Raw genomic sequence first — 19,594 nt, 5'->3', positions numbered from 1 at the left:
AGCGAAGAAGGAAAGGTACTAAGGGAAGCGGGGTAAAGGTTTGATTTGCATTAGGCGCGTTTAATCCATATGTCCTGGTAGATATATATGATCCCACATCCTTCTCGCAATACCACCAATCTTGAGTCTAAACTGGTGGTAACTAGTTGAGATTGCTTACTTATTCTTCCCAACTCTTAAGCCTCCGAGAATCAAGTTTGCAGTGATAAAACTTTTGTTTTGGTTTATGTAGCCAAGCTACGCTAACCCTTCAACAACAACAGCCCGGCTAGCTCAATCGGCAGAGCGTGAGACTCTTAATCTCAAGGTTGCGGGTTCAACCCCCGCGTTGGGCTTCTCTTTTTGCTCTTTTTTTTTTTTATTTTTTTCCCTCCCACTCAACTGCGTTCTTGAGTATTTATCGATTGATTTTATCGAGCTTTTCTGGTTATAAAAATTTGGGTTCTTGGGGTAATGTTTACTACATCCCATAGTCTCCCGGACCGTTGGTCCGTTCGATCTATGCGAACTTTATCTAATCTTCTTTCTCTTTTGACATCATCGATCTATTGCGTATAAAATAAAAAGAGATATCTCTAGGCTCGGTCCTGCTTACGGGGTGGATCAAAGTCAGCTCAGGACAGCCAGTTCAATGGATGGTTTGGATTCTGTACTGATCAGACCATCCGGGTTGTCTATGCTATTCAGAGGCATAAGCACATACTCATACTACAGACACTCTACTTCCTCCTCTCATCTCTCCCAAAGTACCATTTCCTGGCTGGTGGGTGGAGGTCTACGATTCTGGTGTCCACTAATGTGAGAGTTAAATTAAATTGCGTCTTTCTCCTCGGAGAGGCATGAGGGAGACGCAGGGGAGTTGCGGTGTGAGAATTAGAACCGAAATCCGGATGATTTGGAATGGAGAAGCATCGGGTGCACAGCTGGCTGCGAAAGACAACATGAAAGAAGAATGGCAATCGGGCTGGTGTTGATTCAGCTGTAGAGGACAGCTTTCATGTCCAAGTGGTAGAATTGAGTTTCAAGTAAAAGGTCCAGTGGGGAGAGAATGAAGCCTATAGACGGACAGAGGGTGTGTTGACAGCTGACCTGTGTCGGTGAAGAGAGTATACACGTACCGGTGTTTGTGGGGGTCAGGGCTTTTGCTATAGATAGATAGTGGTGGGAGAGAACGCAAGGCGATGGTCTGGGGTGGAAATGGGATTGTGTGATGTCGGCCACGACGCGATGTTGCAGCTGAAGTTGGCGCTGTTGCGGATCCGCTTCGGCGAGTGCTGCGCCAGATGAACAAGGCGTCCCTGATCGGGTAGGGACCAAGCTGGGTTGGATATTGATGCCGTAGAGAGGTCCGCGGAGATGGAGGTGGTACAGAGTCGATTGAGGTGTATCTGGTGGGAGATTTCGGGTGAAGTCGCGAAACTGGTGACCAGACGATTTGTAGGTGAAACGCCGTGTCGTATGTGGCGTATTCCTTGGAATAGGAATACTCTGTGATCTCTTCAATTTCAACGAGGAGTCAATTTGGCCGACGGAGATAATCGAGGACGGTGGTCGCATTGTTGTGGTGGTGTCTCCCACGACAACAATGATCGCATTGAGTCCCAGAATAACACAACAACCGGTGTTAATCCCCGAATCACCATAACCTATAATTCTCAACTTGTAGTCATTAGCCATCATTGATCTTCATCTTCGCCATCGCGATCAAAAAAAAAAAAAAACAACTTCCCCCCCCTCCCAATCTGCCCATCATACCCTACCCCCACAACAACCACCCATCATCCCCTCAGCTCGTCTTACTTTCACTCTCCCTCTCTCCAGTCTCCGGTCTCCACACCTCTATATATAGCCCTCGCTGCCCAAACCCTTCCAAAACCAGCTTCCCAAAACAAAGCGAACGGACCAACTTCCCCGGCCCCCACCCCACACGACCAACAACCCCCTCCGCTAACAGCAACACTAACGGCGGTTGAAGAAACCCGGTTTTGCATCCTGCTGAATCTGACGGCGGCCGGGATTCGGGAGGACGAAGCCGCGATGCCGCGATGGACCATGGCGCCGGCGATGGGCGAAGATATTGAGTTAGTTAGTATCCACACTTCAGTCTCGACCCGGTCGACCGTGCCCGTCCGTCCCACAGTGGGACTGCGCACCCACTTAAAGCCCGTTGCGATGAACTATCCAGGACCCACACGAGGGCCGGTCGAATCGGTCGTTCTGAACCACGTAGGTAGATGTATACTGTAGCTAGTGCAAGGGTGTGTGCTGTCTAGCACTATGGCTGGTTCTGACTTCTTGGGGGGGTTGGGGGTTGGGCTATGTTTGAGTGTGTGTGTTTGTTTATCTACTAGTTAGTTTGAGGTATGAGGTATGAGGTATGAGGTACTAACTAACTGGGTAAGTGGATGGATGGAGGGCTTACTGATTGTACATGATACCTACATGGGATTGTGGTACAGGTTTATGTAGCATGTACCGGGTATATACTACCCACATGTATGTAGGTACGGATTGTAGGCAGGTAGGACTAGGGGCCGGGTAGGTGGATGGGAAGTAAGTAGTAGTGGTGGTGGTGGCACCAGGCCGGTCTATGCACAGCGCACACCAATAAGGATCCAACGTGCGACTCGGAGCCTCACTGCCTTGGTCTAAGGGCTTGCCTGCCTATCCTATCGACGAATACATAGCTAGTCACTCAAAATAAACTTTAATCGGAGCCGCAGTGTACGACGCTACTCCTAGGAAGAGCTACAGTAGAGCAAAGCAACTGAGACTTGCATGCGGTGCCATTGTCAAATCATTCTTATCGGAGGATATACAGCATCATTAATTGGGCGCGTTAGCGCCAATCAGCATTTGGACAAAGGAGATGTTTGTGCAGGGTGTGCATCGGACATGACATGAAATGAAAGGAGGGGGACTAGATAATCCTGGTGGATCGCCGGTCGGGGTTGGCTGCATGCATGGTCGGCTGCAGGTATCGGGTGTTGGACCAGTGGGAGGGGGAATGAGTCAGAGATGCAGCTGCAGCTGCAGCTGCAGAGTGCTGGTCTTGCTACCATTGTGCTTGCTTGCTTTGTTTGCGAGGCAAGACAACGGGCTTGTTTTTTTCCTTTTCTCCTTTGTTTGGGGCCCTTGGTTCGTTTTCTCCGCGGACGGGTGAATTCGGGTATCAAGTGGGAACAGAAAGAAAGAAAGTAAGAAAGGAAGACATTCCCCCCAAGGGATTACTGGGTGTAGCCATGGCCTTGTGAGGGGAAATACAGTGTATCATCCCACCCAGCTCATGGATCGCTTGCTGTGCCGGGTCGCGGCCGGTCTAGCCCTGGCGGTGTCGGGTGGGTCTGAGGACGGACGGTGACGGTAACGGTGACTTGGCTGCAACGCAGAAGCATCGGTGATCGCATGCAAGACGTCGGGAAAGGAAAGATGCGGACGCAAAGCCTCCTCACTTCAACGGTAGTATTCGCTGGGGCGGTAGATGCGCGATGACCGGTTCACACGCGTGATGCGGTCGGCGGCGTCCGCCTCGTACAGAGACCCGCGGCTGGGAGAGCTCTTGGGCGAGTTGTGGACGATGACGCGTCGGCGCTGGAGGGCCCGGGGCTCGCGCTCGATGATTGTATCGCAGGCAACGGGCTCGGTCCGTCGGGGAGGTGCGGGATATGTCTGGTCGTAGCTGATCACGGGCCGTTGACGGGGGAGCTTCGCGGTGGTTTCGTCCTTGCGGTTCACGCGGAGGCCCTCTTCGATGGCTTCCAGGAGCTGGCGGACGGCGTCGCACCGGAGAGGCACCTTCACCAGGGTGGGCTGGTTGCGTTCCAGGTCAACTACCGAGTAGATCTTGCCGTTCTTGCTGCACAGGTATTCGGCGACGTCCCGGGCGTACTGGTGACCGCGCTTGCAGAGCGAGCGGTCCTCGCGGTGTACCTTGACGGGGTCGGCGCACTTGGAGCAGTGGCTGGCGTGGTTCTCGAAGGCGGCGATCACGTAGTTCTCGTCGTCGGCGAGGTCGCGCACTAGCACGACGGGCTCGACGGGCTGTTCGAGGAAGACAGGCATGGTGGAGGAGCGGCGGAAGGAGTTCCGACGGCGAATGCGAGGAGGGGTTCTGTCGAGTCGAAGTGACTCCCAGATGAAGATGTGGGTGGACGGCCAGAAACGGGGAGTCCTGGACGGCGACAGTGTGACGGTCTTGGTCACGAGGACGCTGGGAAGATGGTCTTTGTCTGAGAAGGGTACGTGTGGTGTAAGGTGCTGTGTAGCAAAGGCTTTGATGGATTGCTAAAGTACTGTGTGACTGAGAGTGAGTGTTGTGGAAGAGTGAGGTAGTGAGGAGGTGGTGAGTACAAGAGTGAAAGGCCATGGGGGGAGGGCCGTTATATAGTTAGGGCCGGAGGAGGCATCCATGATTGGCACTGGGGGGGAGCTGTGCTGCTAGACTACGGCCGGACTGCTGCAGGCGCTACTACTACTACTGCTACTACCAGAGCAGCCATGACGAAGGGTCACAAGCGGGAACCTAACCAGTCAGTCCGTCGATTCCTTAGCGTGTGAGGAAGGCTGCTGCAGTGACTGCCTGGCCGAAAAGGCACGAGCTGTGGCTGGTGCAGGCCCTCGGCGAGGCTGTGCTGATCCTTCCGCGGTTGGGCCGCCCGGATGATTGGCTGGTTCGGGAAGTCCCTGTGACTCCATCTGGAGGGCGGATGGGTGCCCTAGGCATGATCTGATTAGCACGCGGGACTAGTGCCCGCCCAGGATGGGCGCTTGCCCGGATTCGGGGTCGGGGAGCCTTCGAGTCATCGGGGTGACGACAGTGGGAACGTGGAAGTACACACCAGATGCGGTGGTGACAGCCAGTGTGGCTTGCCCTCGTGTTCAAGCCGCACGCACTAGACAACACTGCCAGCGGCCACCTCTCCTCTCCTCTGATGATGATGACACCCTTTCACCTTCCACCTCCATCCAGGCACCTCGTTTTCCCGATCTCACCCATCTCCATTGTTGGTCAATCCCCAATCCCCAATTCCCAATCCGACTACATCGATGTCGCGATTACTTCTCCATACGGCTCCCACGCTCATTAGCCGTGCAACCGCTGTCGCCCTCGCCCGCATGATCTGAGACGTCGACTGCTCGGTTCCAGCCTGCTGGGAACCTACCACACTGCTGCTGCTGCTGCTTCTTCCCTTCTTCTATTTTTGCGCGCTGCGACCATCTGAGAATAAGTGTTTCGTATCGATCTCCGACACGAGCACCCATGATCGGCGACTTCGTGATAAGGAGATGTCTGAGCCCCCACAACCCCTTACGCTAGCAGAGCATGGTATCATCGACACCCGGCTTACGTTCAGCCTCAGCCACAGCACGACTGGCTGTAAGCATCCCTTTCGGTCTGGCCAGCGCTACAGCCACAGTCCATCCCACGAGTTCCATGCAACGTCGACCAGTATTTGCATATGCATCCTGCGAGTGCGAATGGTCTCATCCAATGCTTCTTCTTCGTGTCGTCTGCTCTTCGTTTCGCTAAACGCGCGCAACCCAGATCGTTCCTCCCTCGTATCCTATCGATGACGTCGGATCGTGTTGCTCCAGCCTTCGTTTCCTGTGCTACCATCCACTACATCGGTCTTGTGCGCAGTTGGTCCAATCTATCGGTACCTCACTTCCTCGTGGACGGCACGCCGTCCCGCGCGATCAACATGGGGCCGATGCGAATCTCCAGGCTGATGGATTACACCGTCGGTCTCGAGACCCTTCTCGCCACCGCGCCTATCTGCAGCTCATGATAGTTTGTTGGAAACATCCCTCCGAGCCAATCCCACCTGCGGGTATATATCCCCGATGTTGGACAAGCACGCGACATGTGAGTGACCACGCACGAACCCACCACCACCCCGATGGGCGTCTGCCTTGCGCTATTTACCCTCTTACTAGGCGCCAGGTTCCAGGGAGCCAAGCAGGCACCAGTGACACAAGGCTGAAGGGTGATTATAGTCGTAGTTCGTAGCAGGGAGGGGCAATTTTTTAAGCCGTGATATACCGTGGCCAGGTTGATGTCTTCAACAAACCAGCCCGGCTAGCTCAATCGGCAGAGCGTGAGACTCTTAATCTCAAGGTTGCGGGTTCAACCCCCGCGTTGGGCTTTCCTTTTTGCTTTTGAGCAGTGTAATTCACTCGCTGTGTGGTTGAGGTGACAGAATTTTTTTTGGTCCGGAAGACTCGGGCTCCACCGGGTCCACATGCGGCCATACTGCTCCTGTTCGAGTGCAGATTCAATTTACAGCATATTTCAAGTAGCACAGCATCACAATCATTGATTAGATATATTCTGCTACAGATACCTCTATATTATTCTATAGAATCGCCCTAAAGGTGGGTATGGCATAATGCCATTGTTTTGTTCATGCTGTGGTGTGGCGGAGCAGACAGACCCTATCCCGTCCCTGTAAGGCTGCATCATCGGCCGGCATGCATATATCATCTCGATTCGCCCAACAAACCAGTCCCTGGAGAGCACTCGATACTCTACTGCATAGTTAGGCCAGTTTTATCCAACGCCAGTTGTTGGCTTGTTGGAGGAGTCTAGCAGCGGCTCTTTGAGCGTTGCTAGTTTACATACATTATATCCAGCCTCACTCACCTGTTTGTAGACGTAGCAGAGGCTGCGTAGCGTGTCCTAGCTATACGCTCAGTTTATTTCGTCGAATCTTCATCTCAAGCACCAACAAGAACGGTACTTTTCCTATTTAGAAAACTCTTTTTCTCTCTTATAAGTTGCAATCGCCTTACCACCCAAGTCAAGCCTTCATCAACATCGAAAAGCAACGTACGGAGTACTGACTTCAATGATTGATGATTGGTCAATAGATGGGGACACCCATGAAAAGAGAATAACACAGCCAGATGTAGCCAACTGTAAGTCATTATTCCATCAAATGGGGCTGTGGTTTAGTGGTATAATATTCCCTTAGCATGGGAGAGGTCCGGGGTTCGATTCCCCGCAGCTCCATCTTTTTGCCTTTTGCTTCTTTTTTTTCTTGCCGGGGGATAAATCCGTGGGTTGTCTCTCGGGGGTTGCGTCGCAATTCGATGGTTCTGCTGCTGCTGCTGTATTATGTATGTCTATTTAGGCGCCTATTGGGGGATTTTGTGATTTATCGGCTATTCTCACCCCCCACTTGAGGGTCGTTTTTGATCGGACACTTTTTCCATAAATGCTTTGCAGACAAAAGATATTAGAACTATGTACAAGAAGAAAAGTAGTAAAAACAGGGGAAATTATTCATACCCAAGAATCAAAACGAGCCTTATATCAAAAAAGGTGTCCTGGTCCTACAATCACACAGGGCGATCAGCATGACGCCCATGTCTTTCATAGGATAGTAAGAGATATTAGCCGCGATGTACAATATCATCAATGGCAATGATCACTTGATGGATGAGAACGGCGTTTTCATACATGGGGTGTGTATGGGATCCATAGAAATCGAAAATAAAACCCGGAGCATGAAGCCAGTATTTGTTTCTTTTGACTGGCCTGGGGAAACTTGCTCGATATTTGTAAGCATAGAAGACCAGCCATCTATAAACGGTTGATTAGATGCCCGCCCAACGGCACAATGATCTGTATGCTATCTAGAGAGCGTCTAACAAAGCACTTGTGCTTTGGCTGTTCCATAAGACCTGTTACTTTTGTCAAGACGAAAGAACTTGCACTCAGTCGCATGGGTGAGTGAGACGAGTCAATGCTAGCTACATGCAGGGAGAGAAGAAAGAGAGGTGATTGCCTAACTACGGCCTTCCGAAAGGGGAAGGGGCCGTTGCGTTCTGAATGAGGCAACCGCCGCGACCCCCAACAATAGTAGTAGTTACCTACCATTCACCGGAAAGGCATCTTCAAGGCGGGTGTCCAAAAAGAGTTGCTGTTAATTCGCGGGCTTCCTCTGTTTTATTTCGAGGGTTTGCTGTCCCTTGACATTAATCATCAGATTGAGGATTAGTTCTATAAACGAGATGTTCCGCCTGGTAGTTAGTGCGGTTAAGCTCAAAAACCCCCGATGCAGCGAATCCGCCTTCAGAACCCCAGCAATCCATACAGAATATTCCACCCTCGCTTCTGAGCACTCCATTGCTGCTACCAAGGTATGTGCGCAGATAACGTCGGTATAACACCCCCCAACTGTCAATGTTTGAGCTGTCAGACTTAAATGTGGTATTTGAACCTTTTGTTATCATCCTTCGCGGCAATCTCAATCATGTCCCCATAAATTGTGAGCTGCATTCGCCTGCTGCTCTCATCCCGGACAGTTACTGAACAATGTGTTTTTCGCGCATTATTGAAGCTTATTATTTGGGGCACTCTCATCTCTTATGAAGTGGATTCTCAGGGGTGTAGAGGCTTCCGGACACTTTACTTATACACAGTCTAAGACACAGATACAGAATACTAGTAAAAGATAGAAGTAATATTTTTTAAAATTGTAATATTAATAATATAGATATTTAAGAATTTCTATTTAGTAATTACTAGTAGATTCTTTTTAAAAATTTATTAAAATATATATTTACTTAGTATAAGGGGTTGGTTATATGAGATAGTGTGAAGAAGATATATGATCTATTATAAAGTTAAGAATCTTGACAACTGGTTAAAGCATAAAAATAATCACTAAATTTTCGGACGACAGTCGACAGATCGAAAATATAATCTAGTTCAACAAAACAAGAAAAAGACAAGAGGGAGACTGAGAAAATATCCCTATTTCAAAAAAAAAAAAAAAAAAAAAAAAAACAGAAAGAACTTCTTCGTCCGGCTGACTTAATCCTTCAACTTCTCGATAATGGCTCGCGGGAGAGCAGCAATACTCGCGGGCTGGTATTTCACCTCTCCTTTGCTAGCGTACGCGCATCTCGCTCCGTGGTCCTTCCATTTACAGCCGGCACAGCACCCATCCCAAAAGCCTGGAAGTCGTATGTTCTTGAAAAAGACAGAATGAGTGATGTTGTTACAAGGAGCGGGTTGCCGCACACCGCGAGAGGCGATCAGAATGGCATTCACATACGACGGGCGCCCTGTCTTCAACTACAAGAAAAAGAATCACAATATATATTAGCTGTGTCTGTACAGGATACAGAAACAGGTCCTTACCTGAGCAACAGACAGAGAACCGTTGCGTATAATGAACTCGTACGACGGGAATCGCCATACCTCCTTTTGAACATCAGTATGGCAGAGCTGGCGCAGAACTTCGTTGCCACGAGCGGTAAATCGGACGACAACATATTGATCCTTCTTTTCGCCAGGAACGAGCTGCAAAAGGGTTTCGCTAGGAACAGGCCGCAAACAAGCTTTGTGAGGCGTGAACTAGAAGACTTTCGAAGATGAGCCAGCCGCAAAAGGGTTTCGAACAAGGATATACTCTCAAGCCCTGAGATTCATCGTCATAGTCGTGGAAGGTTCGACTATACCTATCAAAAGGCTAGTTTGAAAGCCAAAAAAAAAAACAAGAAAAGAAAAAGAAATTGTGGAGGAACTCGAGTCTCGGCACTCGTGGGCGATAAGCTGCATCGCCTTGGCTCCTCTGGGAAGATCAATCACGGCGACGTGTGATGGTACTGAAGTTCTTCCATGGGTCGCATTCGCTCGGAGCGTTTGCTTGAGTACAGCCACCCGATGCTTTGGGATCAGCTAGTTTGTCGCAGCCTTGGAAGTGCCCGATTTAAACTTGGTACATCGTATCCAACGAGCTCACTCCCAGCCTCCGATTGGTATTTTCACTTGTGGATCTGTTCCTGCGCTGCAACCAGCGCAGCATAGGGCCTGTTGTTCCACAGAGACCATTATTTGATTTAGAGCGTACGAAATGTGTATTGTGTCGGAACCGGCTAAATAGATAAGGTAGTGGAACCCGAGAGAGCTCTCCCATGGCGTATATAGTCGCTTGCACTGAGTTGCCAGAACATGGTAACGCGGGTCTTTTCTGGATATATGGATTTTGGCCATGTAGTTTATTTAAAACATGGACCTCAAAAACTAACTTATCGCTGGGTTTGGAGGACAGGTATATAGGAAATAATATATTAAAGATCAGAGGCCGGAGGCGAGGCATGTATGAAGTTGGGGTATGAAAGAAGGATGGAATCTGCGAGCCGGACGACTGTTTAAATATGTGTGATGGGGGAGCGCCATGTCAGTGACTATAGCCTATTCAATGGCTTTGTCTTCTACGGTGATTTGCTTGGTGGGGAATGAATTTAGTGTTTCCTGGATAATGAGTGAAGGCTTGGAATGGGGGTTGTATTGAATTGACAGAAGCAGTGCCAAACGAATAAGAAGAATTGGCCCTGAAAAGAGAGGGTCGCAGAGGAGGAATTCCTAACTGTGGAAGTCTGATAGGGAGTCGAATATCAGTCAAATTGCACCAAACGTTGATTTCAACAATGGGCTTTCCGTCCAGCGAGTGGAAGGCACCACTCTACCACGATATATGTTAGACGAGAATAGTTGTTGATGTCTCTCATCAATAATCGGGCCTATCTGCGCGACCTAGTCCGCGTCATCGAAGGAAGTAATCTCACACCCGGTCGGACCAAGCGGAGATTCATCAATACCGTCCAGACGATTGGATTCCTCTTTGAGATCTTCGATTCTCCTTGGGAGGCCATTGAAAAGACCCCAGATATCGATCTGGATGGGGTCTATCTGTCCCCCCGTTCCGGAAGAGAAGCGAGCTGAGCTATTTTCGGTGCTGTCTGAGCAGATAAATGCGCATATCCGGTATTCTGAGAACCTAAACAGCGGGAATATTTGCGTCAACCTCCCAGAAGAGTACCTGGCCATTTTACATCATTGTGATGCAATCCAAGATCCAGACCTTCGGGTGATCGATGTAGGAGGGCTGTGTGGGAGCTGGGGTATCTGGCCAGATGGCGAGAGTAAGTTCACCTAGCCGGAAGTTTCACAGTTAGCTTGATGCTGATTCATTCATGACGGGCAAAAGATGCAGGCTTGGGATCTCTCTCTGTCGAAGACGCTGTTAACCACTGCATCGGATTTGACCGCGCGTTGGAAGTCCAGGCGTCAGATGTTCTGTGCGTATGGTTACTGTCGCTGGAAGGCGGAATCTTCCCCCGTAGTCGGCACACAGTTTGTGGGTGATTCGAGGCAATGTGGGGAGTGGAAATGGCGGATCTTTTACACCCACCATCTGGGATCTGATGTGATATTTGATGGCTTGGTGGATTACCTGGATTGGTTGGGTTGGTGGTGATCTGGCGGTTGCGGAGAAGCAAATCGAGGAGCCACCGTTTTTGGAGGGGGTGACGCATGAGAAGGATTGGGTAGGGGAGTCTGAGGAGGAGGAAGAAGAAGAAGAGGAAGAAGAAGAGGAAGAAGAAGAAGAAGAAGAGTCCAGTTAACATTGGCAGCATCGTCAATACAATCCCGCGGAGCTCAATCATACTCACGTCATGGTTGATAGGACCAACTCATGTCTGCCTGACTTGGTAGGCAACACCCAATGTCTCAAAGGGTTGGCTGACTATATTCATACCACAAAGGAGGTCCGGATGAAAGAAGATGAGGAGTTAACTCGTCGCTGACAACGATTTATAAGAAGCTCTCTACTGACTCCATCCCTCCACCTCCTGAGCACCTACCAGTGATATTTGCAAGCATCGTATCTACCACCGACCCTCCGTGCAATGAGATACAGAAGAGCAAGCCACTCCCTTAAACATCGAACTTGCCCTTATTAAAGAGCCACTTCCCCCTTCCAACCCTACACAGCAATACATCAGTCTAAGCCCTAATCCTCTACAATCAAAGTAGCAAATCTCAAACTCATGAAATAACAAACTAAAGAACAACAACGCAAGTATCCAGATCCCAACAACCGCCCGGCACACCAACCCAGACCCCGTCTAAGCCCAGTAGACCCAGCAATGTCATTTCCGAATCCAGTGCATGTAATTCTCATCGCCAAAGAAGAGTTCGCTCTCCATCCACTCCAGCCACTCGCCCCATTCGATCACATCGTCCCCGAAGAGAAATCTACTGCACCTGTCCAGCAGGCGTGTGAGGATCTCGATGAGGCTTTGGATTATTGTCTGAGTATATGAGGATTAGTGTTGGAGCGGTTGGGTAGGAAGGGAGGGATGGAGGGATGCTTACCGCGTGGGCTGGAATCGAAGAACAGAGTTGAAGGAGAGAGTGGTGGGTTCGTTCTGTATATTGTATGGATTGGTTAGAGAAGCCAAGAACAGAGCAGCCGACGGGGTGGATGGGATGGCAGACCTTTACGCAGAGCAGAGATTGTGGATGTCGCATTTGGAGCACTTTCCGTGACAGCTGTTGGGGCCCACGCAGAACTGGCCGCACATGTCACGGTGTTTCTTGGGGTCGCGTTCTTCAAGAGGGCTCTTGGGGATCAAGGTGGTGTCCTCGGGGATGGCGACTGCGCTGGCCAGGGTGGCGAGGAGGGAGAGAGCGAGAAGCTTGAGGAGCTTCATGGTGAGTGAATATGGGTGTTGATATTTGAAGAAGAGGAAATGAGGTGGGTGAGTTGGAAGAGCGGTGGGGAGGAGAAAAGAGAAAGGGGAGGAAGACAGAAGCTTGACACGGTTTTTATAGACAGCTTTGAGGGGGGCATGATGAATGTATTGGAGGGAATGGAGGCCATGGGGAAGAGAGACGGTATGGATCCTACCTGACCGAGGCAATGGTTACATGGTGGGGTATATTTCAAAGAACTGCTAATATGCTACTCATGTCTGATTGGTGCTGTTTACTAATTGAATGGTGTATCTGGATTCACCGATGTCGAATTTCTTCTGGTTGCGTTGGAAGTATGAGACAAAAGACTGACACCGTGACTTTAGTGTCCCGAAGAATCGAGGTGACTTCTTTATCCCGCGTGGGAAATGGCTCCTTGAAAAGCCATGGGGTGTACAATGTTTCAGGATGAGTGAATATCTATAAAGCTGAGGCGTTGAAGAGCATGTTTGGCCGGGTCTGCAGGGGTTGCCCGGTGGATATGCGGGGAGAAGTGTAACCAAGGGCAGGGAGCTTCTCCATGGCAGGCAAAAGTGTCACTACATAGCAGTGATCAGTCCAATGTCCTGGATGAATAGTAGATCTAGAATCAGACCAGAGCGTAGGGTTACCCCCGCGTGCCCGTGTGTGACCTGGTGGCAGGCTACAAAGGAGTCGGCCCATCTAGGAGACCCTCGCTGCCCCGCAACAACCACCGACTCGGATCATAGACAAATGGGCGGTCGAAGTACTCCTCGCTGTGGTGAAGTGGGTACGCGGGTACTCCCACGACTGTCCCGGCGGGGATATGCCATTTTCCGACTTGGAGTCCGCCGGGGAGGACCTCGCGGGGTAGATCCGATGGGGCGGGGGGACAGAGACGCATGCTCTCTTCGATGCAGGCGCGGAGGTAGCTGAGTTGCATGAGACGGGGGCCGGCGACGATGTCTACGAGGGTGGGGAAGGCGGTGCGGATTGCGGTGGTGAGGCGGGTGAGGATGGCGGATAGGATGTGCGGCTCCATCCCATGCAGAGCCTGGTCGGAAAAGGCGTGTGACAAGACGCGTCGCTTGCGGGCGTGCTTGTTGGGGTCGATCTCATTGAAGGTGCTGATCCCATGGAACTCTTCGTAGAAGTTGGACTTCTTTACGTTGGCTTGGAAGCCGTAGATAGGCCCCATGGCCTCCGCATCGAGGATTGACAGACGCTGCGGACCAATGCGCACAACTCGCCCATGGCGTTGATGGAGTCGGTACAGATATTCATAGCGGCCGGCACGGATGGCGTGCAGAAGCGTGTAGAAATTGGTCAGCTTGGCTAGGAATGGATCTGGGTAGGCAGCCAGCGGGTGAAGCCAGGTTTGGTAGACAAAATAGCCGGGTATCTGGGGAAGTCAGTGTGAATGGAATCGGACTTATTCGAGTCCACTTACGGCGACGAAGAGAATAAGGATGAGGAAGCTGCTGAGGGGGCTAGGGCCCAGCAGGGCGAATATGGCTTCTCCCAGCATCACGAAGGCATGTGACAGAAGGATAAGTCGACTGGGAGGATAGACACCGAGGAAAAGGATGTAGGCCTTGATTTATAGAGCGCTGGTGACCACCACCCCCCGGCTCAGCACTTTCCCAATTCTTGCCACTCCCCTTCATCCGACACCGTTTAGAGTGCCAATCCTCATCCAGGAGATAGTGATTCTCTATCGCTGCGGTAATTCTAGTTCATCGAATACGCTCGGAACGAATTTGACACCTTCCCGTCTAGATAGGTGTCTGGCTGATAATTATTTCAGCTACACGGTCAGGGGGTCTTCCGCGGCGGTGCTGCTGCGATTGAGTCTAACAGATCAACTCCCCCCCCCAAATATCTCCGATCCACAGTTATTCTGCGAGCCAGTCATCGGTATCTCGACTCAGGTCTCTCTCAGCCATTTATATTCTTGCTCGCAAGATTTCTAGGCATTTTGCAACTATTCTTGAGGGAGGAAAAGGGTTATTAAGGAAGGAAACCGAGTGCTAAGCCAAGAAATACTTCAAGTCGGTTTGTATATATAGGATGAGAATGGAATAGAGTACAGGGGGCTCTTTTTATACTGTACCACATATGGGGCAAAGTAGGGAATCAGCCCCCCACCCCCACGTTTACATTGACCTTCCCCGCTAGGCCCTCAAATAAGTACTTCTTTGCCCCCATTACTATTCATAGTAGAGGTAAGTAAATATAGTCCCTAGTAGCTCTGAGCTTGTACTAGTAATTAGCCTTATAAAAGCGGCAGCATCTGTACGAGGGGTCCGGCATACCGAATCATATTATAAATCTATACAATACAATTTTCTTCTGTTCCCTTCCTTCTTCTATCCATTTGATTATTAAGAGCCAAGTACACTGTCTCCTGCACAGCGTACGTGCCTATTCCCGGCTTAATTCCGCTAAACTCCGATTTCCTCTTCCGTCCAGCTCCATACCTCTTTGTGTTCGCCTGACCTAGTCAGTTGCTGTCTGCTATAAAGAGAGAGCTTGCCATGGGATAGAGTAGCCAGTTCAGCCAGTCTCATCCTTCTCTATCTCTCCGAGTCAAGCAGCTGCGAAGATTTTCCACTCAATCATGTCCGATAAAGTGATCCTCTGTACCGGGGCCAACCAAGGCTTGGGGTTCGCCATCATCCAGGTCGCTGCTCTGCGCCACCCAAACCATACCTACATTCTCTGCAGCCGCGGTCTGAATGCCGGACAGCAGGCGGTCCAGAAGTTGAGAGATCTGGGCCTCACTGCTAAGATCGATTTAGTCCAGTTGGACGTTACCAATGACCAGCAGATCATCGAGCTTGTCGACCATGTTACTACCACGTATGGTAGACTAGATGGTAAGTTGGCTCTCGCAACATTCTTTTCCAACTACCATAATAATAACAGTTCATCCCCAACAGTCCTAATAAACAACGCCGGCATCATCCGTGTCCCCTCCCCCGACGACCTCTCCGCCGCCCGCGCCGCCTACAACGACATTCTCAACGTCAACATCACATCCGTCGCCGTCGTCACCACGGCCTTCACGCCGCTGCTGTACAAATCTGCCGCACCCAAGGTTATTAATATCTCCTCCGGCCTGGGCAGCATCCAGAACACCCTGACCAAGAAGATGGGTCGCACGCCGCCCTACGGGGCCAGCAAGGTCGGCTTGAATGGTCTCACCGTCCACATGCAGGTCGCGGAGAATGATCGCATTGAAGCTGAGGGTACGAGCGGAAATGGAAAGCCGCGCATCAGGTATTATGCGTGTGCGCCGGGGCTGCTCAAGACGGCGTTCACGAACTATTGGGATAATGGCCGGTCGCCGGAGGATGGGGCTGAGGTGGCTGTGCAGCTGCTGGGGGATGATGAAGATACGTATGAGGGGGGCTCATACTGGCAGTTTGTGGATGGTGAGATGAAGGTTGTTCCTTGGTAGATCAATGTATAGCATCTTGTGCTTGTGTTTATGCTTGTGTAGTTACGTCATCGCGTACGGGGGTCAGCTCTACGTACTTCCTGCTGTACTCCTTTACAGTAGACAAACAGTCGAGGTACATTCAAGCGTTGACCCTGGTGCATATCATTCTGCTCGATATTTGATCTTGAGTCTGTCAATACTCCATATTTTACACGATATGTCAAATTCCTTTTCCTTCGGCGTATAAAAAATGACGATGCGTTGGCGTGGATACTGATACCTGGACAGGCCCACGGTCCCACCATACCCATCCACCGCACAAAATCAGGAATTTTATGCACGACGCCGTGTATCACTCTGATCAGAGCTGATAATGTAGCCGACCAGATCCAGGGTCCAACTGGCACTGGCCCATTAGCCGACACCGGCCAGAAGGGGAAGGGTTCGCGCCGAACTATAACTGGGACGCCCCACCAAACCCAGCGATCGCGGTAGCTTATCTTGCAATTGCCAGCTTCGGTCTTCTGGGTCATCCCCGCCCCTCGCGATCGGCGAGAAGTTCGAGTTGGAGCTCCGGTCGCCCTTAAAATGCCCAGAAGCCCCTCCGTCCCGACCTCCACGCAACTAACTCTGCACAAGGACTCAGCATGCAGCTCAAATTAACAGGTATGTGACGACACCATTGTTCCCCCCCCCCAATTCCCTCTTCGAACAACAACTTATGACGTAGTCACACCCTCGGATAAGGGTCTGGGGGACATCCTTGCAGAGTGCCGTCCGAATTTGCTGCCGTTTGAGGGTATTTATCGCCAGATCCACCAGAATCCCGAATTGTCGTTGTGCGAGAAAGAAACGTCCGCCATCGCCGCAGACCATCTAAAGACGCTCGACTTTGAAGTCCACACCCACATTGGAGGTTACGGGGTCGCTGGTGTCCTCAAAAATGGAGACGGACCTACGGTGCTGCTCCGAGCCGACATGGACGCACTACCAGTGCAAGAGAAGACAGGACTGCCCTACGCCAGCACAAAGACGGCCAAGAACAACGAGGGAATTGAGGTGCCGGTGATGCACGCCTGCGGTCATGATACCCATGTTGTGAGCTTGATGGCCAGCGCTTCCCTCCTCCATTCTGCTCGAAAGTACTGGTCTGGAACCCTCATCTGCATCTTTCAGCCAGCGGAGGAACTCGTATCAGGAGCACAGGCCATGCTAGATGATGGTCTGTACAACAAAATCCCAAAGCCGGACGTGGTGTTGGCGCAGCATCTCATGTCCATGAGAGCGGGCACGGTCAACATCCGCTCTGGCCGCCTCCTGACGGCTGCGGATGTGCTCAACGTCCGTATTTTCGGAAAGGGTGGTCATGGTTCGACGCCGCATCTTTGCATCGATCCCATTGTTACAGGAGCTGCCATAGTCATGAAATTGCAGACCGTCGTCAGCCGTGAGGTGGTACCGGGCGAACTGGCCGTGGTCACTTGTGGCTCTATCCAGTCCGGTCAGACGGCCAATATCATCCCGGACACTCTGGACATCAAGCTCGGTATTCGAACGTTTGACATGTCAGTCCGTGAACGGGTGATCGCTGCGATCAAGCGGATCATTCATGCTGAATGCGAGGCAGCGGGCTGTGAAAGGGAGCCACAGATTGACCACGTTACCTCCACTCCGGCTACCATCAACGACGATGCTACCGTGCGGGCCCTGCTGAAGACTTTTGGGTCATACTTTAAGGAGCGACTCGTGGACTCGGAGCCCGCAGCTGCCAGTGAGGATTTCTCCTTACTAGCTCGAGCCGTGGGTGCCCCGTACGTGATGTGGACCTATGGCGGGGTTGACCCCCAGACCTGGGACGATGCCGTCAAGAAGGGGACTGTAAAAGGCCTCCCTGGCAATCACTCGCCGTTTTTTGCGCCGGTGATCGAGCCCACTCTCCAGACCGCCGTGGATGCCATGGCTGCGGGCGCTCTGACATTCTTGAAACGAACTGACTCATAAGGGGTTGACTTGCACTGTAATTAGTTAAAAAAAAGTCCATAGCTTTATGAAATACACGACTTTCCTCACATTAAACCCCGTTCATGACAATCAATCTACTCCCTCTCCGCCACATGCACAACAATCTTCCCCCTCGCCCTCCCCAACCTCAACTTCTCAAACGCCTTCGGCGCATCCTCAAACTCAAACACACTGTCAAGGACAACTTTCACCTTCCCCTCCTTAATCAACTCCCCCACCTTCCCCAAATCCTCTTTACTACTCTTCCAGAAGAGAGGCACATACCTCCTCCTTCCGCCACCCAAAAACGCCGGCCTCAGCAACCTCACCGCAAACAAGGGCATCCAATTCGCGCCCACCTGCGCAAACACCTTCCCAGGCAGCAAGAACTTATCACTCTCGCGATACAAGTCCGCCGGCTCACCAATATGATCGACGACATGGCTAAACACCTGCCCCTTAGCCTTCAACACCCCCACCACATCCTCAGTGGTATAATCAATAACCTCATCCGCCCCCAACGACTTCACAAACTCCACATTCTTCGTCGAACACGTCGTGGTGACCACACACCCCAACGCCTTGGCAATCTGGATCGCAAAGGTCCCACACCCCCCAGAGCCCCCAATGATCAGCACCTTCTCCCCCGCCCCAGCAGTCACATAGGGCGCAATCGACTGCCACGCCGTCTGCCCCGCCACCCCCACCGTCGACGCATGATCAACCTCCACCCCCTCCGGCACCGCACACAGATTCTCCGCCACCGTAACAACATACTCCCCCAACGTCCCAAACTTCGTCGGCAGCCCCAAATCCCCGAACACAATCTGCCCGGTCGTGAACTCCGACACGCCGGCCCCTGTGGCGGCTACTTCGCCTGCGAAGTCGATACAGGGGCTCGCGGGCTTGCTGATCAGCAGCCTGTTGACTATGGGCATCGCGGGCACTTTGTAATCGGCGGGGTTCAGGGCTGCAGTGAGCACCCGGATCAGGATCTGGTTGTTTTTCAGGGCCGGGGGCGCGGGCGCGGTGGTCGTCAGGGTGAGGTTTTTCTCCAGCCCGCCGGTCGTTTGGCTGTATAGCCAGGCTTTCATGGTGGTGGGGTTGGTCATTTTGGGATGGTGGGTGCTGGGTTGGTGATGGATTGATGATGAGAGTAGTTTATAATGGTTGGTGATGGTTGCGGTTGCGAATTTGCGGAGTTGCCGCGGTGTTACCGCGGAGTTACCAGCCCGACGTTGCTTGGTTCCGATAAGATAAGCAGTGTTTCTGATGTCATTGTTTGAGACCAACGTCTGTAAAATAGTAACTAGTGGATAGTAGGTGTGTTTTGGACCATTTTTAAATACTTTTATATACTAACAGTGTACTATGCAGGGACCTGCAGTACACAACGGTATTCATGCATTTCGTGGCTCAATACCCCTGCACTATGTGGCCGCCATCCCCCGGTAAACCATAGCAGCCTTTTTTCCTGGTATTCGTCGTGGTAAGTGCTTGGCAGGACCTCTACAACTAGGCACCTACTTAGATGAGGGGGTGTTCGGCTACTCCCCGCTTACCTATTCTACGTATGTGTGCTGAATATCTACTCCGTATCTCCACGCACAATACGGAGAGGCATTCGGGGC

At 51.4% G+C, this 19,594-nt stretch overlaps 9 protein-coding genes and 3 non-coding genes across 12 annotated transcripts; 6 read left to right on the top strand and 6 right to left on the bottom strand.

Annotated features, from left to right (window-relative positions):
• Nucleotides 1-262: 262 nt before the first annotated feature.
• On the top strand, nucleotides 263-335 carry BO70DRAFT_t209. The gene has a single exon. It is a non-coding gene; the product is annotated as a tRNA-Lys (tRNA).
• A 440-nt stretch (nucleotides 336-775) lies between these two features.
• Nucleotides 776-1,665, bottom strand: BO70DRAFT_363544 (uncharacterized protein). Its single transcript, XM_025543596.1, has one exon. The coding sequence runs from the start codon at nucleotides 1,555-1,557 to the stop codon at nucleotides 976-978; it is 582 nt and encodes a 193-aa protein (XP_025397751.1). The 5' UTR covers nucleotides 1,558-1,665; the 3' UTR covers nucleotides 776-975.
• Nucleotides 1,666-3,453: 1,788 nt separating this feature from the next.
• BO70DRAFT_397878 (uncharacterized protein) lies at nucleotides 3,454-5,262 on the bottom strand (the record flags this gene model as incomplete). Its single annotated transcript, XM_025546740.1, has 2 exons — nucleotides 3,454-4,229; nucleotides 5,070-5,262. The coding sequence occupies 2 exons, from the start codon at nucleotides 5,260-5,262 to the stop codon at nucleotides 3,454-3,456; spliced, it is 969 nt and encodes a 322-aa protein (XP_025397750.1).
• Nucleotides 5,263-5,286: 24 nt separating this feature from the next.
• On the top strand, nucleotides 5,287-5,789 carry BO70DRAFT_397877 (uncharacterized protein; the record flags this gene model as incomplete). Its single annotated transcript, XM_025546739.1, has 2 exons — nucleotides 5,287-5,377; nucleotides 5,431-5,789. 2 exons carry the CDS (start codon nucleotides 5,287-5,289, stop codon nucleotides 5,787-5,789), a joined length of 450 nt encoding a protein of 149 aa, XP_025397749.1.
• A 284-nt stretch (nucleotides 5,790-6,073) lies between these two features.
• BO70DRAFT_t210 lies at nucleotides 6,074-6,146 on the top strand. Its single transcript has one exon. It is a non-coding gene; the product is annotated as a tRNA-Lys (tRNA).
• A 794-nt stretch (nucleotides 6,147-6,940) lies between these two features.
• BO70DRAFT_t211 lies at nucleotides 6,941-7,012 on the top strand. Its single transcript has one exon. It is a non-coding gene; the product is annotated as a tRNA-Ala (tRNA).
• A 1,809-nt stretch (nucleotides 7,013-8,821) lies between these two features.
• On the bottom strand, nucleotides 8,822-9,286 carry BO70DRAFT_256324 (uncharacterized protein; the record flags this gene model as incomplete). The annotated part of the gene is made up of 2 exons (XM_025538854.1): nucleotides 8,822-9,075; nucleotides 9,142-9,286. Coding segments are annotated over 2 exons (399 nt in total), but the record flags the coding sequence as incomplete, so codon positions are not given.
• Nucleotides 9,287-10,549: 1,263 nt separating this feature from the next.
• Nucleotides 10,550-11,433, bottom strand: BO70DRAFT_409387 (uncharacterized protein; the record flags this gene model as incomplete). The annotated part of the gene is made up of 3 exons (XM_025547229.1): nucleotides 10,550-10,793; nucleotides 10,849-10,948; nucleotides 11,250-11,433. The coding sequence occupies 3 exons, from the start codon at nucleotides 11,431-11,433 to the stop codon at nucleotides 10,550-10,552; spliced, it is 528 nt and encodes a 175-aa protein (XP_025397747.1).
• Nucleotides 11,434-13,199: 1,766 nt separating this feature from the next.
• Nucleotides 13,200-14,045, bottom strand: BO70DRAFT_354014 (cytochrome P450; the record flags this gene model as incomplete). Its single annotated transcript, XM_025541847.1, has 2 exons — nucleotides 13,200-13,919; nucleotides 13,968-14,045. 2 exons carry the CDS (start codon nucleotides 14,043-14,045, stop codon nucleotides 13,200-13,202), a joined length of 798 nt encoding a protein of 265 aa, XP_025397746.1.
• Nucleotides 14,046-15,107: 1,062 nt separating this feature from the next.
• Nucleotides 15,108-15,980, top strand: atsC (SDR family oxidoreductase; the record flags this gene model as incomplete). The annotated part of the gene is made up of 2 exons (XM_025541252.1): nucleotides 15,108-15,396; nucleotides 15,460-15,980. Exons 1-2 carry the CDS (start codon nucleotides 15,138-15,140, stop codon nucleotides 15,978-15,980), a joined length of 780 nt encoding a protein of 259 aa, XP_025397745.1. The 5' UTR covers nucleotides 15,108-15,137.
• Nucleotides 15,981-16,455: 475 nt separating this feature from the next.
• BO70DRAFT_363539 (putative zinc metallopeptidase) lies at nucleotides 16,456-18,009 on the top strand. Its single transcript, XM_025543595.1, has 2 exons — nucleotides 16,456-16,628; nucleotides 16,693-18,009. The coding sequence occupies exons 1-2, from the start codon at nucleotides 16,610-16,612 to the stop codon at nucleotides 17,961-17,963; spliced, it is 1,290 nt and encodes a 429-aa protein (XP_025397744.1). The 5' UTR covers nucleotides 16,456-16,609; the 3' UTR covers nucleotides 17,964-18,009.
• BO70DRAFT_380813 (NAD(P)-dependent alcohol dehydrogenase) lies at nucleotides 17,810-19,154 on the bottom strand. Its single transcript, XM_025545429.1, has one exon. It carries the CDS (start codon nucleotides 19,073-19,075, stop codon nucleotides 18,059-18,061), a length of 1,017 nt encoding a protein of 338 aa, XP_025397743.1. The 5' UTR covers nucleotides 19,076-19,154; the 3' UTR covers nucleotides 17,810-18,058.
• Between the last annotated feature and the right edge of the window lie 440 nt (nucleotides 19,155-19,594).

The sequence above is a fragment of the Aspergillus heteromorphus genome, assembly GCF_003184545.1.
Source record: "Aspergillus heteromorphus CBS 117.55 chromosome Unknown BO70scaffold_19, whole genome shotgun sequence".
Taxonomy (NCBI): domain Eukaryota; kingdom Fungi; phylum Ascomycota; class Eurotiomycetes; order Eurotiales; family Aspergillaceae; genus Aspergillus; species Aspergillus heteromorphus.
Note: the sequence above shows the minus strand (reverse complement) of the source record. Positions and strands in the feature narration are given on the sequence as shown.

Excerpts from the sequence above, each read along its gene's own strand:
- BO70DRAFT_363544 (XM_025543596.1), bottom strand. The coding sequence starts at position 1,557 with ATGCGACCACCGTCCTCGATTATCTCCGTCGGCCAAATTGACTCCTCG.
- BO70DRAFT_380813 (XM_025545429.1), bottom strand. The coding sequence starts at position 19,075 with ATGACCAACCCCACCACCATGAAAGCCTGGCTATACAGCCAAACGACC.